Genomic DNA, 13,322 nt, shown 5'->3' on the forward strand with positions numbered 1-13,322 from the left:
AGCCCGAGTTCTATCTGCTACGCCATGCCACTGATCTGCCCCCGACGACGGTTAGCACAGAGCACGAGCTTAATCGACGCCCTAATTCCTGTTCCGTCCCTCAGGACCTGCAAGCGGAGACAGACACGCAGACCCGGGTTGGATTCTCGCAACACATTTATTGTACATTTTCACAGCATAAACCAATCTGGACGCGCCACAGAGAACCGGGGGGCACGGGAGCAGACGGAGGGGCAGGGTGGGCTGAAGGAGAACGGGCCCCGGGGTGGTCTGGGGGAGGGGAGGGAGGAGGCCCAAGGGAGTCAGGACCCCCCCGGGGCCAACCGCCCCAACCCGGGGCCCCAACGGGAGGTATCTCTTCCCTGGGTTAGGGGTGAATTAGGAGGAGCAGCAGTGACCCCCTGATTGTAAGACTCAGAAGGGGTCATGCCCCCCGGCCCCCCATCCGGACCCCCGGAAATTTGACCATTTAAAGAGACAGTGACCCTATTCCCCCCCCCACTTCTATTCCCTCAGCCTGGAAGTTACCTGCCCTTGATCCACCCCTACAGCTCGGCCTTCCCCCCTTGGCAGTGACTCCGTCGCCCCATCTTGGTCCCCTTCCCCACCCCCAGTTTGGAGGGTGGGGGGGAACTGGGCAGTGACTGCTGCTCTCCAAAACCGGGAGTGGAGGTGGGGTGGGGGGGCGGGCGAGCTGGGGCTCTCCTCGGCAGTGTCGGGCCCGTGGAGGCCACCCCCGGGAAACGGGACGTGGAATGTACCCGGGGCAGGAGGGCCCGCTAAGGAGACCCCCCAAATTCCCCCTGCTCGGGAATGTCAGAGCCCCTCCCCAAACCCGACAGGATTGGTGGGGGGGGGGTGCATATCGGCAGGGGAGAGTTACTCAGCCCTCTGGAAGAGGAAGAAGAGGAGGAGGAGGGTGGAGATAATTGGTCCATTGACAACTGCAAGACACTTAAAACACACCAGCTGGGGGAAAGGGGGTTGACAGTGGAGAAGTTGGAGAGGAACAGACAGTGGCCCTGGGAGGGGTGGATTGGGGACATTTTGCCGGAGGTGGAAAGGGGATCATGAGGCTGAAGGCGGGGGGTTGGGAGGTCAGAGGATGATGGGATGGAGGTGGTGAGGGGGCATGACCCAGGAGTCTCCATCCCCCCCCCGGCCAAGGGGAACAGGAGTCAGTGGGAGTGCTCCAGGAGTTGGGAACTGTGTGCAGTGTGCACTGTGCTAAACGCTGGGGGAATCGGGGGAGATACGAGCTCAGCGGGTCGGGCAGGGCCCCCGTCCCACCCGGGGCTCCCGGGCTGGGGGAGACGGGGAACGGACTGGGCGCTCGAGATAGCGGGGAGAGGTTGGGGAAGCGAGTCAGGTTGGGAGGAGGACGACCACTGAGGTGGGTGGGTGGGTGGGTGGCTGGGGGGAGGGCACTGGGAGGAAGGAGCTCGGGAGGAAGGCTGGAAGGCCGTCCGGGGGCGACTGGACGGAACAGATGCGGGGCCTCGGCTATTGCTGGCAACAGGGATATTCTGGGCGGGGGGACGGGGGCTCGGGTCCCAGCGTCGGAGCCAAATCTGGGGTGGCCGGGGGGTGGTGGGGGAGGTCAGAGTAGAAGGGTTGCATAGTCTATGCAGATGGGATGTAAAATGAGGGAGGGGGCTGGAGGGGGTCCAGGGTGGGGCGGGAGGAGGGCTCGGGTCAGGGGACTTAAGAACAACCGGAAAAATCTCCTAGTAATAAAACTACAAACAGACCAAATATATATAATATTATATATGTATAAATAACAACCTGACTATTTACAGGGGGCGGGGGGGGGGGGTGGGTGTCGGGCAGGAAGACATACGCGGACACACACACGCACGCACACACATACACACACGCACACACAGACCCCAGGGCCCCGGGGCGAGGGGGCTGGAAGATATGGCTGAGTGGGGGGGACGGGGATGGGGCCTTCGGATGGAGGGCTGGCGGGGAGGGGGGGTGGGCAGGACCCCTCTTAGGAGCAGGGAGTGTGTGGGGGGGGGGCGGAGGCGACTCCACCCAGGGCTTAGGAGCTGAAGTAAACTGTGGAAAAGAGACAGAGAACGAGGGAGAAGGGAAGAAGTGGGGAAAAGACAGAAACAGGGAGAGACAGACAGCAGACAAGAGTCAGTGTCATTGGGGTTCACTTGGACCTTCTTTCCCACATGTGCGTGTCCCCCACCCCCAATCCCCCCTCCCGGGGGCAGCTGGCCAAATCTCCATCTCCCGTGAGAACTTGGGGGAACCAGAGGCTCCTGCCCTCGCCCCCGAGTCACTCACCGATGATGATGATGAGGATGATGGCGCATATCACTCCCAGAATGATCATCATCTGGTCGGGGCAGAGGTCGGGTTAAAAGTCAGGCCACAGATGGCCTGGGTTGGTTCTTTGCCACAGCTGCGTCCCAGCCCGCCCCCCCATACGTCAACCCCCAACCCGGCCTGGCCCAGTCCTCCACTTTGGGCCCCCTTTCTAAGCCCCCCTCCACAACCTCCAGCTCCCGCAATAACGATAGTAATAATAATAATAATGATTGCGGAATTTAAGCGCTTACTCCGTGCCAGGGCCCATACTAAGCCCTGGGGTGGATACAAGCAAATCAGGTTGGACACAGACCATGTCCTGCACGTGGCTCACGGGATATATGTATATATGTTTGTACATATTTATTACTCTATTTATTTTACTTGTACATATCTATTCTATTTATTTTATTAGTATGTTTGGTTTTGTTCTCTGCCTCCCCCTTTTAGACTGTGAGCCCACTGTTGGGTAGGGACTGTCTCTATATGTTCTCAAGTGCTTAGTACAGTGCTCTGCACACAGTAAGCACTCAATAAATATGATTGATTGATTAATCCCCATGTTAAGGACGAGGTAACTGAGGCCCAGAGAAGTGAAGGGACTAGAACCCAGGTCCTCGTGACTCCCAGCCCAGGCTTTACCCACTAGGTTGGCGCCGCTCATCCGGGACCCTCAACGCCCCGGCCCTCCTCCGATCACTGCCCATCAATTGGGACTGTCCCCCTGTGGCCCCCGCCCCGGGGCCCGTCCGCCTGCCCAGCCCAGTCACCTTGAGGTTTTTCCACCAGTACTTGCGCTTGAGCTTGGCCGCGCTGGTCTCAAACTGGGAGGCCCCGGCCTGGAGCGCGTCGGCCCGGTCATCCAGCTCCGACAGCTTCTGGTCCCGCTCCAGGACTTTGTCTACGTTCACCCGCATAATGTCCACCACCTGGTCGGGAAGAGGGGAGGGAAGGGCAGGTGGAGCCAGGAGGCAGGCCCCAGGCACCCCCGCCCCCCAACAACCCGGACTACAATTCCCACCAGCCCCCGGGGGGGGCCCAGCATCCTTTTTTTCTTTTTATTAACGGTATTTGTTAAGCGCTCACTATGTGCCAAACACCGTTCTGAACACAATTCAATCAAATCAGACAGGTCCCATTCCCAGCCTCGGTAGGAGGGGCGACAGGCATCCTCATTGTATGGTTGAGGAAGCTGAGGCGCAGAGACTAGTAATTACTAATTATGGTATTAAGTGCTTATTATGTGCCAAGCACTGTTCTAAGCACTAGGGCAGATGCAAGGAATCAGGCTGTCCCACACGGGGTTAACCTTCTTTATCCCCATTTTACAGATGAGGTAACTGAGGCACACAGAAGCGAAGTGCGACTTGCCCAAGGTCACACAGCAGACAGAAGGCAGAGCTGGGATTAGAACCCATGCCCCAAGCCCGCGCTCTTGCCACTAGGCCATGCTGCTTCTCCAAGAAAAATAGAAAAGATGGGACATGCCCAAGGTCACAGGGCAAGCCACTGGCAGAACCGGGATTAGAACCCAGGTCCTTTGGACTCCCAGGCCTGTGCTCTCTCCACTAGGACACTCTGAGCCCCGCAGCCTGGGGTTTGGCGGGAGCCACTGCCCGGATGCCGCTACCTCACGGACTCCAAGGGACCGATGGGATCTGTGGTCCGTTTCCACCCCGTACACGGAGTCCAGCCAAACCCGGGAGACCGGTGGTCGGGAGCGGCGTGCCCCAGACGTGCCCGGGATGGAGCAGACGCCTCCCACGCCCAGCATGGGAGGGCACGGGAAAAGCCTGCTCCAGACACAACTCTCTCCTCCCCTGCCAAGAGCATGGCAAAAAGACACTTCCAGAGAGCATGGGATGGGGATTGGGGGGCTGGGGGGGACTGGGTCCTCTCATCACCCACACCCTGCCTCCGGCCCGTCACCCCTGACCCCCACAGCACCGCCAAGGATGAGGGTCACTCGAAAGGGTGGAAGGTGCCCATCGAGGGCACTCATTCAGCCGTATTTATTGAGCACTTACTGTGTGCAGAGCACTGTACTAACCGCTTAGGAAGTACAAGATATAGAGACGGTCCCTACCCAACAAGGGGGCTCACAGTCTAGAAAAGGGGGACAGACAACAAAACAAAACATATAGAAAGGTGACAAGACATGAAGACAGGGCAGCTTCTGGGCTGAACCTGTTTCCCCTCCTCACGCCCGCACCCAGACTCACCTCATCGACCTGTGGAAGGTGCCCATCGAGGGCATTCATTCAGACGTATTTATTGAGCACAGACTGTGTGCAGAGCACTGTACTAACCGCTTAGGAAGTACAAGATATAGAGACGGTCCCTACCCAACAAGGGGGCTCACAGTCTAGAAAAGGGGGACAGACAACAAAACAAAACATATAGAAAGGTGACAAGACATGAAGACAGGGCAGCTTCTGGGCTGAACCTGTTTCCCCTCCTCACGCCCGCACCCAGACTCACCTCATCGACCTGTGGAAGGTGCCCATCGAGGGCATTCATTCAGACGTATTTATTGAGCACAGACTGTGTGCAGAGCACTGTACTAACCGCTTAGGAAGTACAAGATATAGAGACGGTCCCTACCCAACAAGGGGCTCACAGTCTAGAAAAGGGGGCCAGACAACAAAACAAAACATATAGAAAGGTGACAAGACACGAAGACAGGGCAGCGTCCGGGCTGAACCTGGCTCCCCTCCTCATGCCCGCCCCCAGACTCACCTCATCGACCCGTGGAAAGTGCCCATCGAGAGCATTCATTCAGACGTATTTATTGAGCACTGGCTGTGTGCAGAGCACTGTACTAACCGCTTAGGAAGTACAAGATATAGAGACGGTCCCTACCCAACAAAGGGCTCACAGTCTAGAAAAGGGGGTCAGACAACAAAACAAAACATATAGAAAGGTGACAAGACATGAAGACAGGGCAGCTTCTGGGCTGAACCTGGCTCCCCTCCTCACGCCCACCCCCAGACTCACCTCATTGACCTGTGGACGGTGCCCATCGAGGGCATTCATTCAGACGTATTTATTGAGCACTGGCTGTGTGCAGAGCACTGTACTAACTGCTCAGGAAGTACAAGATATAGAGACGGTCCCTACCCAACAAGGGGCTCACAGTCTAGAAAAGGGGGACAGACAACAAAACAAAACATATAGAAAGGTGACAAGACATGAAGACAGGGCAGCTTCTGGGCTGAACCCGCCCCCAGACTCACCTCATCGACCTGTGGAAGGTGCCCATCGAGGGCATTCATTCAGCCGTATTTATTGAGCACCTACTGTGTGCAGAGCACTGTACTAACCGCTTAGGAAGTACAAGATATAGAGACGGTCCCTACCCAACAAGGGGGCTCACAGTCTAGAAAACGGGGACAGACAACAAAGCCAAACATGTAGAAAGGTGCCAAGACATGAAGACAGGGCAGGTTCCGGGCTGAACCTGTCTCCCCTCCTCACCCCCAGACTCACCTCATCGACCTGGGCCTGGGTCTGCTGCAGCCTGCGGTTACTGGTGAGATTTGGGGGGGCGGCCGGTGGGCCCCCCTCCCCGGCCGGAGCAACAGGGGGGGCGGTGGCAGCAGGAGCGGACCTGGGGAGGCGGGGGCAACGTTTATCACCCGGGTACGGCCCCTTTCCTCCCCCGCCCCACCTTTTCCTGGGGTCCACTCTGCCGGGGGAGGGGGCCTAATTCCCCAAAGACACCCCCCCACCCAAGTCTGCCCCCCTTGGCCTCCTTCTCCCTTACCCCTCCAGCCCCCCTGCCCACCCCCTCTCCATCTTCATCCCTGAAATAAATAAATTATATTTATTTATATATTTATATATAAATATATATAATATATATTTATTGATTTATTTTACTTGTACATATCTATTCTATTTATTTTATTTTGTTAGTATGTTTGGTTTTGTTCTCTGTCTCCCCCTTTTAGACTGTGAGCCCACTGTTGGGTAGGGACTGTCTCTCTATGTTGCCAACTTGGACTTCCCAAGCGCTTAGTCCAGTGCTCTGCACACAGTAAGCGCTCAATAAATACGATTGATGATGATGATGATGAAAGGCCTCCATGTCCCTCACCCCTCCGGCCCCCCTGCCCATCCCCTCTCCATCTTCACCCCTGAAAGGCCTCCCTGTCCCTCACCCCTCCAGCCCCCCTGCCCATCCCCTCTCCATCTTCACCCCTGAAGGGCCTCCATCGCTGCCTTCCTCCCCTGGCAGTGTGGGCAGGGGCAGGAGGGGTGAGGGGGCCTCCGGGTGCAGGCCGGCTGGCAGGAGCCGCAGGGTGGGCCTTGGGTACCGGGGGCACGGCTGGGAACGGGGGTGGGCTGGAGGCCGGGGGCAGGGGCGAAGGGGGGAGGGCGCACAGGGAGGGTGGCAGGGCAGGCCCGGCCTTTGGGCCCGTGGGGGGTGGTCGAGGGCGGAGAGGAGAGGGGAGGGAGGGGGGCACGGTGGTCCGTCAGGGATGTCGGGGGGCACTCACATGGCGGCGGCGGCGGAGGCGGTCGGGTGGGAATGCAGGGGGGATCGCTGGTGGGCAACCCCGCCAAGGGAAGATGGCGGCCAAGCGTCACCCACATCCGGGCAACCCCGGCCTCCGCCCGCCCCGGCGGAGGGGGAGGCGGGGGGCGCGGGGGGCACGGGGGAGGGGGGCCCTCTGAGGGGGAAAGCGGAGGGCGTCTGAGGGGGAGAGGGGAGGGCAACCGGGGGGGCAGGGAGGGCACCTGAGGGGGAGAGGGGGGCATCTGGGGGAGCAGGGAGGGCACCTGAGGGGAGGGGGGAGGGCAACCGGGGGGGCAGGGAGGGCACCTGAGGGGGACAGGGGAGGGCATCTGGGGGGGAGAGGGGAGGGCACCTGAGGGGGAGAGGGGAGGGCATCTGGGGGAGCAGGGGGGGCACCTGAGGGGGAGAGGAGGGGGCATCTACGGGAGCAGGGAGGGCACCTGAGGGGGAGAGGAGAGGGCATCTACGGGAGCAGGGAGGACACCTGAGGGGGAGAGGGGAGGGCATCTGGGGAAGCAGGTAAAGCACCTGAGGGGGAGAGGGGAGGGCATCTGGGGAAGCAGGTAAAGCACCTGAGGGGGAGAAGGGAGGGCACCTGAGGGGGAGAGGGGAGGGCATCTGGGGGAGCAGGGAGGGCACCTGAGGGGAAGAGGGGAGGGCATCTGGGGTAGCAGGGAGAGCACCTGAGGGGGAGAGGGGAGGGCATCTGGGGAAGCAGGTAGAGCACCTGAGGGGGAGAAGGGAGGGCACCTGGGGGGGAGAGGGGAGGGCATCTGGGGGAGCAGGGAGGGCACCTGAGGGGAAGAGGGGAGGGCACCTGAGGGGGAGAGGGGAGGGCATCTGGGGGAGCAGAAAGGGCACCTGAGGGGAGAGGGGAGGGCATCTGGGGAAGCAGGGAGGGCACCTGAGGGGGAGAGGAGAGGCCATCTGGGGGAACAGAGCGGGTACCTGAGGGGGAGAGGGGAGGGCATCTGGTGGGAGAGGGGAGGACACCTGAGGGGGAGAGGGGAGGGCATCTGGTGGGAGAGGGGAGGGCATCCGGGGGAGCAGGGAGGGCACCTGAGGGGGAGAGGGGAGGGCATCCGGGGGAGAGGGGAGGGCACCTGAGGGGGAGAGGGGAGGGCATCTGGGGGAGCAGGGAGGGCACCTGAGGGGGAGAGGAGAGGCCATCTGGGGGAACAGAGCGGGTACCTGAGGGGGAGAGGGGAGGGCATCTGGTGGGAGAGGGGAGGGCACCTGAGGGGGAGAGGGGAGGGCATCTGGTGGGAGAGGGGAGGGCATCCGGGGGAGCAGGGAGGGCACCTGAGGGGGAGAGGGGAGGGCATCCGGGGGAGAGGGGAGGGCACCTGAGGGGGAGAGGGGAGGGCATCTGGGGGAGCAGGAAGGGCACCTGAGGGGGAGAGGAGAGGCCATCTGGGGGAACAGAGTGGGTACCTGAGGGGGAGAGGGGAGGGCATCTGGTGGGAGAGGGGAGGGCACCTGAGGGGGAGAGGGGAGGGCATCTGGTGGGAGAGGGGAGGGCATCCGGGGGAGCAGGGAGGGCACCTGAGGGGGAGAGGGGAGGGCATCTGGGGGAGCAGGGAGGGCACCTGAGGGGAGAAGGGAGGGCGTCTCCCCCTCGTCCCCCTCTCCATCCCCCCCCATCTTACCTCCTTCCCTTCCCCGCAGCACCTGTATATATGTATTTATGTTTGTACATAGTTATTACTCTATTTATTTATCTTGTACATTTCTATTGTATTTATTTTACTTTGTTAGTATATTTGGTTTTGTTCTCTGTCTCCCCCTTCTAGACTGTGAGCCCGCTGTTGGGTAGGGGCTGTCTCTATGTGTTGCCGACTTGGACTTCCCAAGCGCTTAGTCCAGTGCTCTGCACACAGTAAGCGCTCAATAAATACGATTGATTGATTGACTGATCGATTGAGAGGGGAGGGCGTCTGGGGGAGCAGGGAGGGCACCTGAGGTGGAGAGGGGAGGGCATCTGGAGGAACAGGGAGGGCACCTGAGGGGGAGAGGGGAGGGCATCTAGGGGAACAGGGAGGGTACTTGAGGGGAGAGGGGAGGGCATCTGGGGAAGCAGGGAGGGTACCTGAGGGGGAGAGGGGAGGGCACCTGGGGGGAGAGGGGAGGGCACCTGGTGGGAGAGGGGAGGGCATCTGGGGGAACAGGGAGGGTACTTGAGGGGGAGAGGGGAGGGCATCTGGGGGAGCAGGGAGGGCACCTAAGGGGGAGAGGGGAGGGATCTGGAGGAGCAGGGAGGGCACCTAAGGGGGATAGGAGAGGGCATCTTGGGGAGCTGGGAGGGCACCTGAGGGGGGGAGAGGGGAGGGCATCTGGAGGAACAGGGAGGGCACCTGAGGGGGAGAGGGGAGGGCATCTGGGGGAGCAGGGAGGGCACCTGAGTAGAGAGGGGAGGGCATCTGGGGGAGCACGGAGGGCACCTGGGGAACAGGGAGGGTACTTGAAGGGGAGAGGGGAGGGCATCTGGGGGGGCAGGGAGAGCACCTGAGGGGGAGAGGGGAGGGCGCGGAGGGTGGGGAGGGGGAACGGCCACCTCCGGGGGGTGGGGGTGGAGGGCAGGGCACGGGGGTCGCGGGGGCGGCGAGGGGAGGCCCAAGGGCTCAGAAACCCGGGGCGGGGCGGGGCGGGCCCTTTGGGATGCTCCCCTGAGCCCCCCTCCCCACCCCACGCTTAGGACCCGCCTCAGGCATGCTAATGTCATACGTGACCTGCCCCACGCCTCACCCACCCCCACCTCATCGTCAGCAGCAGGGCGGCTATTGATTGAGCGCCGGGGGCAGAGCACTGGGCTAAGCGCTGGGGCGAACACACTAGGATGGAGGCCGGAGACGCGTTCCCTCATCCATGGCCCTCCTTTCAAACCTGCTTCCCCCAGGAATCCTGCTCCCCAGTTGATCCATACCAATAATCAATCAATAATCAATTGTGGTATTTGTTAAACACTTACTACTCCTCTAGAATTTAAGCTCGTTGTGGGCAGGGAGCGTGTCCATTTATTGTTACAGTGTACTCTCCCCAGCGCTTAGTCCAGTGCTCTGCACACAGTACGCGCTCAATAAATACAGCCGAATGAATACACGTCAAGAACTGTGCTGACTGATGGGGTAGATGCAAGATTCATTCATTCACACGGGGCTCACGGTCTAAGTATTAGGGAGAATAGGTATTGAACCCCCATTTCACAGATGGGGGAACCGAGGCACAGGGAAGCGTAGCGATTTGCACAAAGTTACACAGCAGCCAAGTGCCGGAGGCAGGATTAGAACCCAGGTCCTCTGACTCTCAGGCCTGTGCTCTTTATTATTATGGTACTTCTGAGGGAGAAACCGGACCACGGGAAAGGATCTGGGTAAGTATTAAGTACTAATATTAAGCATTACCATCATCAATCGTATTTATTGAGCGCTTACTGTGTGCAGAGCACTGTGCTAAGCGCTTGGGAAGTGCAAGTTGGCAACATATAGAGACAGTCCCTACCCAACAGTCCCTTAGTGGTAATTGTCAGCTGTGTGACTTTGGGCAAGTCACTTCACTTCTCCGTTCCTCAGTTCCCGCATCTGTAAAATGGGGATTAAGACTGTGAGCCCCCCGTGGGACAACCTGATCACCTTGTAACCTCCCCAGCGCTTAGAACAGTGTTTTGCACATAGTAAGTGCTTAATAAATGCCATCATTATTATTCTCTGTTCCTCAGTTCCCTCATCTGTAAAATGGGGATTAAGACTGTGAGCCCCACGTGGGACAACTTAATCACCTTGTATCCTCCCCAGCGCTTAGAACAGTGCTTTGCACATAGTAAGTGCTTAATAAATGCTATCATTATTATTCTCCGTTCCTCAGTTCCCTCATCTGTAAAATGGGGATTAAGCGTGTGAGCCCCCCGGGGGACAACCTGATCACCTTGTAACCTCCCCAGTGCTTAGAACAGTGCTTTGCACATGGTAAGTGCTTAATAAATGCTATCATTATTATTCTCCGTTCCTCAGTTCCCTCATCTGTAAAATGGGGATTAAGACTATGAGCCCCACGTGGGACAACTTAATCACCTTATATCCTCCCCAGCGCTTAGAACAGTGCTTTGCACATAGTAAGTGCTTAATAAATGCCATCATTATTATTCTCCGTTCCTCAGTTCCCTCATCTGTAAAGTGGGGATTAAGACTATGAGCCCCCTGTGGGACAACCTGATCACCTTGTAACCTCCCCAGCGCTTAGAACAGTGCTTGGCACATAGTAAGCGCTTAATAAATGCCATCATCATTATTACTTGTTAAGCACTTACTATGTGCCAAGCACTGTTCTAAGCAGTGGGGTCGGTACAAATTAATCAGGTTGGACCCAGTCCCTGTCCCACATGGAGCTCACACGCTTAATCCCCATTTTACAGATGTGGGAACTGAGGTCCAGAGAAGTGAAGAGACTTGCCCAAGGTCACAGAGCAGACTGGTGTGGAGCTGGGATTAGAACCCAGGACCTTCTGCCTCCCAAGCCCGGGCTCTAGCCCCTAAGCCACACTGCTCTTCCTCCACCCTGTGCCTCCGATTGCAGTGGGAAGGAGCCGGAGACCACCAGGGAGGGAGGCTGGCACTGCAGACCACTGGATCCAGTGAGATGCATATTCATTCATTCAATCGTATTTATTGAGTGCTTACTGTTTGCAGAGCACTGTACTAAGCGCTTGGGAGGTACAAGTCGGCAACATATAAAGAGGGTCCCTACCCAACAACGGGCTGACAGTCTAGATGTCGACTTTTAGACTTTTGGACTGTGAGCCCACTGTTGGGTAGGGACTGTCTCTATATGTTGCCAACTTGTACTTCCCAAGCGCTTAGTACAGTGCTCTGCACGCAGTAAGCGCTCAATAAATACGATTGATTGATTGATCGTTGTATGCATAGGTCTTACAGAACCATAAAGAAGAGGTTTCCCCTTCAAGACCGGAGCCCCCCCTCCCCATTGCTTACCACCCAGTCCTGCTCAGTTAACGCCTGAAAATCCTGCCAAATCAAAGGGGCAGTCAGTAATAATAATAATAATGGCATTTATTAAGCGCTTACTATGTGCAAAGCACTGTTCTAATCGCTGGGGAGGTTACAAGGTGATCAGGTTGTCCCACGGGGGCGCTCACAGTCTTAATCCCCGTTTTCCAGATGAGGTAACTGAGGCACAGAGAAGTCAAGAGACTTGCTCAAAGTCACATAGCCGACAGTTGGCAGAGCTGGGATTTGAACCCATGACCTCTGACTCCAAAATCCGTGCTCTTTCCACTGAGCCACGCTGCTTCTCCTAGGGTTGCCCAATCATCATCATCATCATCAATCATATTTATTGAGCGCTTACTGTGTGCAGAGCACTGTACTAAGCGCTTGGGAAGTCCAAGTTGGCAACGTATAGAGACAGCCCCTACCCAACAGTGGGCTCACAGTCTAAAAGAGTGGGCTCACAGTCTAAAAGCCCAATCCCCAGGAGGGACGTCCCCCTCTCCCCCGCCAAGGTATTTTGGGCCGGGCTACCCACTTGTCCACCCCTCACCTCTGAAAAGATCCAAGAGTCTCCCTCAGAGCCGAAATGACCCAAAATGGCAGATTTTTTGAAGCCTCCCCCTCCTGCCCCCTGGGTGCTCACGATGACCAGTTGGCTCCTCCGGCCCGTGGTCCTGCCCTGCTCCCCTGCCCCCTCAAAGAGGCAGGTGACAGGACCTCGGCAGAAAGACCTGGGACAGAAAGAGTGTACATCAATCAATCAATCAATCGTATTTATTGAGCGCTTACTATGTGCAGAGCACTGTACTAAGCGCTTGGGAAGTACAAATTGGCAACACATAGAGACAGTCCCTACCCAACAGTGGGCTCACAGTCTAAAAGAGCATGTACATGTGTCTCTCCCTCTCTCCACCCAACTGTTTCGCTTTTTCCTAGAATCCCAGACCTGAAGAGGGGTCATCAGGTCCAGTCCCCTGCCTCCAGATAGCTGATGGGCAGACAGGTGGGTACGCTTTTCCCTAAAGATCTCTAGGAGCAGATCGGGGTGGCCTGTCGCCCATTCTGACAGACAGGAAGTCCTTTTTTCCTTTTTATTAGGTATTTGTTGAGCGCTTGCTGTGTCAAGCGCTGCTGAGCGCTGGAATCGATGCAAGACGATCAGGTCAGACACAGTCCCTTGGCCCACGTAGGGTTCACAGGGTTCAAGTCAGAAGGGTGATTAAGTCTTCCCTTAGTCCCTCACCCCCTCCTACCTCACCTCCCTTCTCTGCTCCTACAGCCCAGCCCGCACCCTCCGCTCCTCTGCTGCTAACCTCCTCCCTGGGCCTCGTTCTCACCAGACCCCCGGTCCACATCAATCAATCAATCGTATTTATTGAGCGCTTACTATGTGCAGAGCACTGTACAAAGCGCTTACTAATGTACTAATCCTCCCCCTGGCCTGGAATGTCCTCCCTCCACACATCCGC

The 13,322-nt window shown here is 57.8% G+C and overlaps 1 protein-coding gene across 2 annotated transcripts; it reads right to left on the minus strand.

The window, feature by feature from the left end:
- Positions 1-138: 138 nt before the first annotated feature.
- Positions 139-6,931, minus strand: VAMP2 (vesicle associated membrane protein 2). 2 transcript variants are annotated; one of them, XM_038768943.1, is made up of 5 exons: positions 6,831-6,931; positions 5,818-5,938; positions 3,099-3,257; positions 2,305-2,356; positions 139-2,067 (listed from the first exon to the last, which is right to left on the minus strand). In XM_038768943.1, coding segments are annotated over exons 1-5 (351 nt in total). In that variant the 5' UTR covers positions 6,833-6,931; the 3' UTR covers positions 139-2,050. The 2 variants fall into 2 exon arrangements, with proteins under 2 accessions (XP_038624871.1, XP_038624870.1); XM_038768942.1 differs by lacking the exon at positions 6,831-6,931 and adding an exon at positions 6,530-6,555.
- Positions 6,932-13,322: the final 6,391 nt, after the last annotated feature.

The sequence above is a fragment of the Tachyglossus aculeatus genome, chromosome Y4, assembly GCF_015852505.1.
Source record: "Tachyglossus aculeatus isolate mTacAcu1 chromosome Y4, mTacAcu1.pri, whole genome shotgun sequence".
In the NCBI taxonomy this organism is placed as follows: Eukaryota; Metazoa; Chordata; class Mammalia; order Monotremata; family Tachyglossidae; genus Tachyglossus; species Tachyglossus aculeatus.

Coding starts and splice junctions, on each gene's coding strand:
- VAMP2 (XM_038768942.1), bottom strand. Junction 3,258..5,817: donor CCCAGGCCCAGGTCGATGAG/GTGAGTCTGGGG, acceptor CTTCCCGACCAG/GTGGTGGACATTATGCGGGT. Junction 2,357..3,098: donor ACTGGTGGAAAAACCTCAAG/GTGACTGGGCTG, acceptor TGCCCCGACCAG/ATGATGATCATTCTGGGAGT.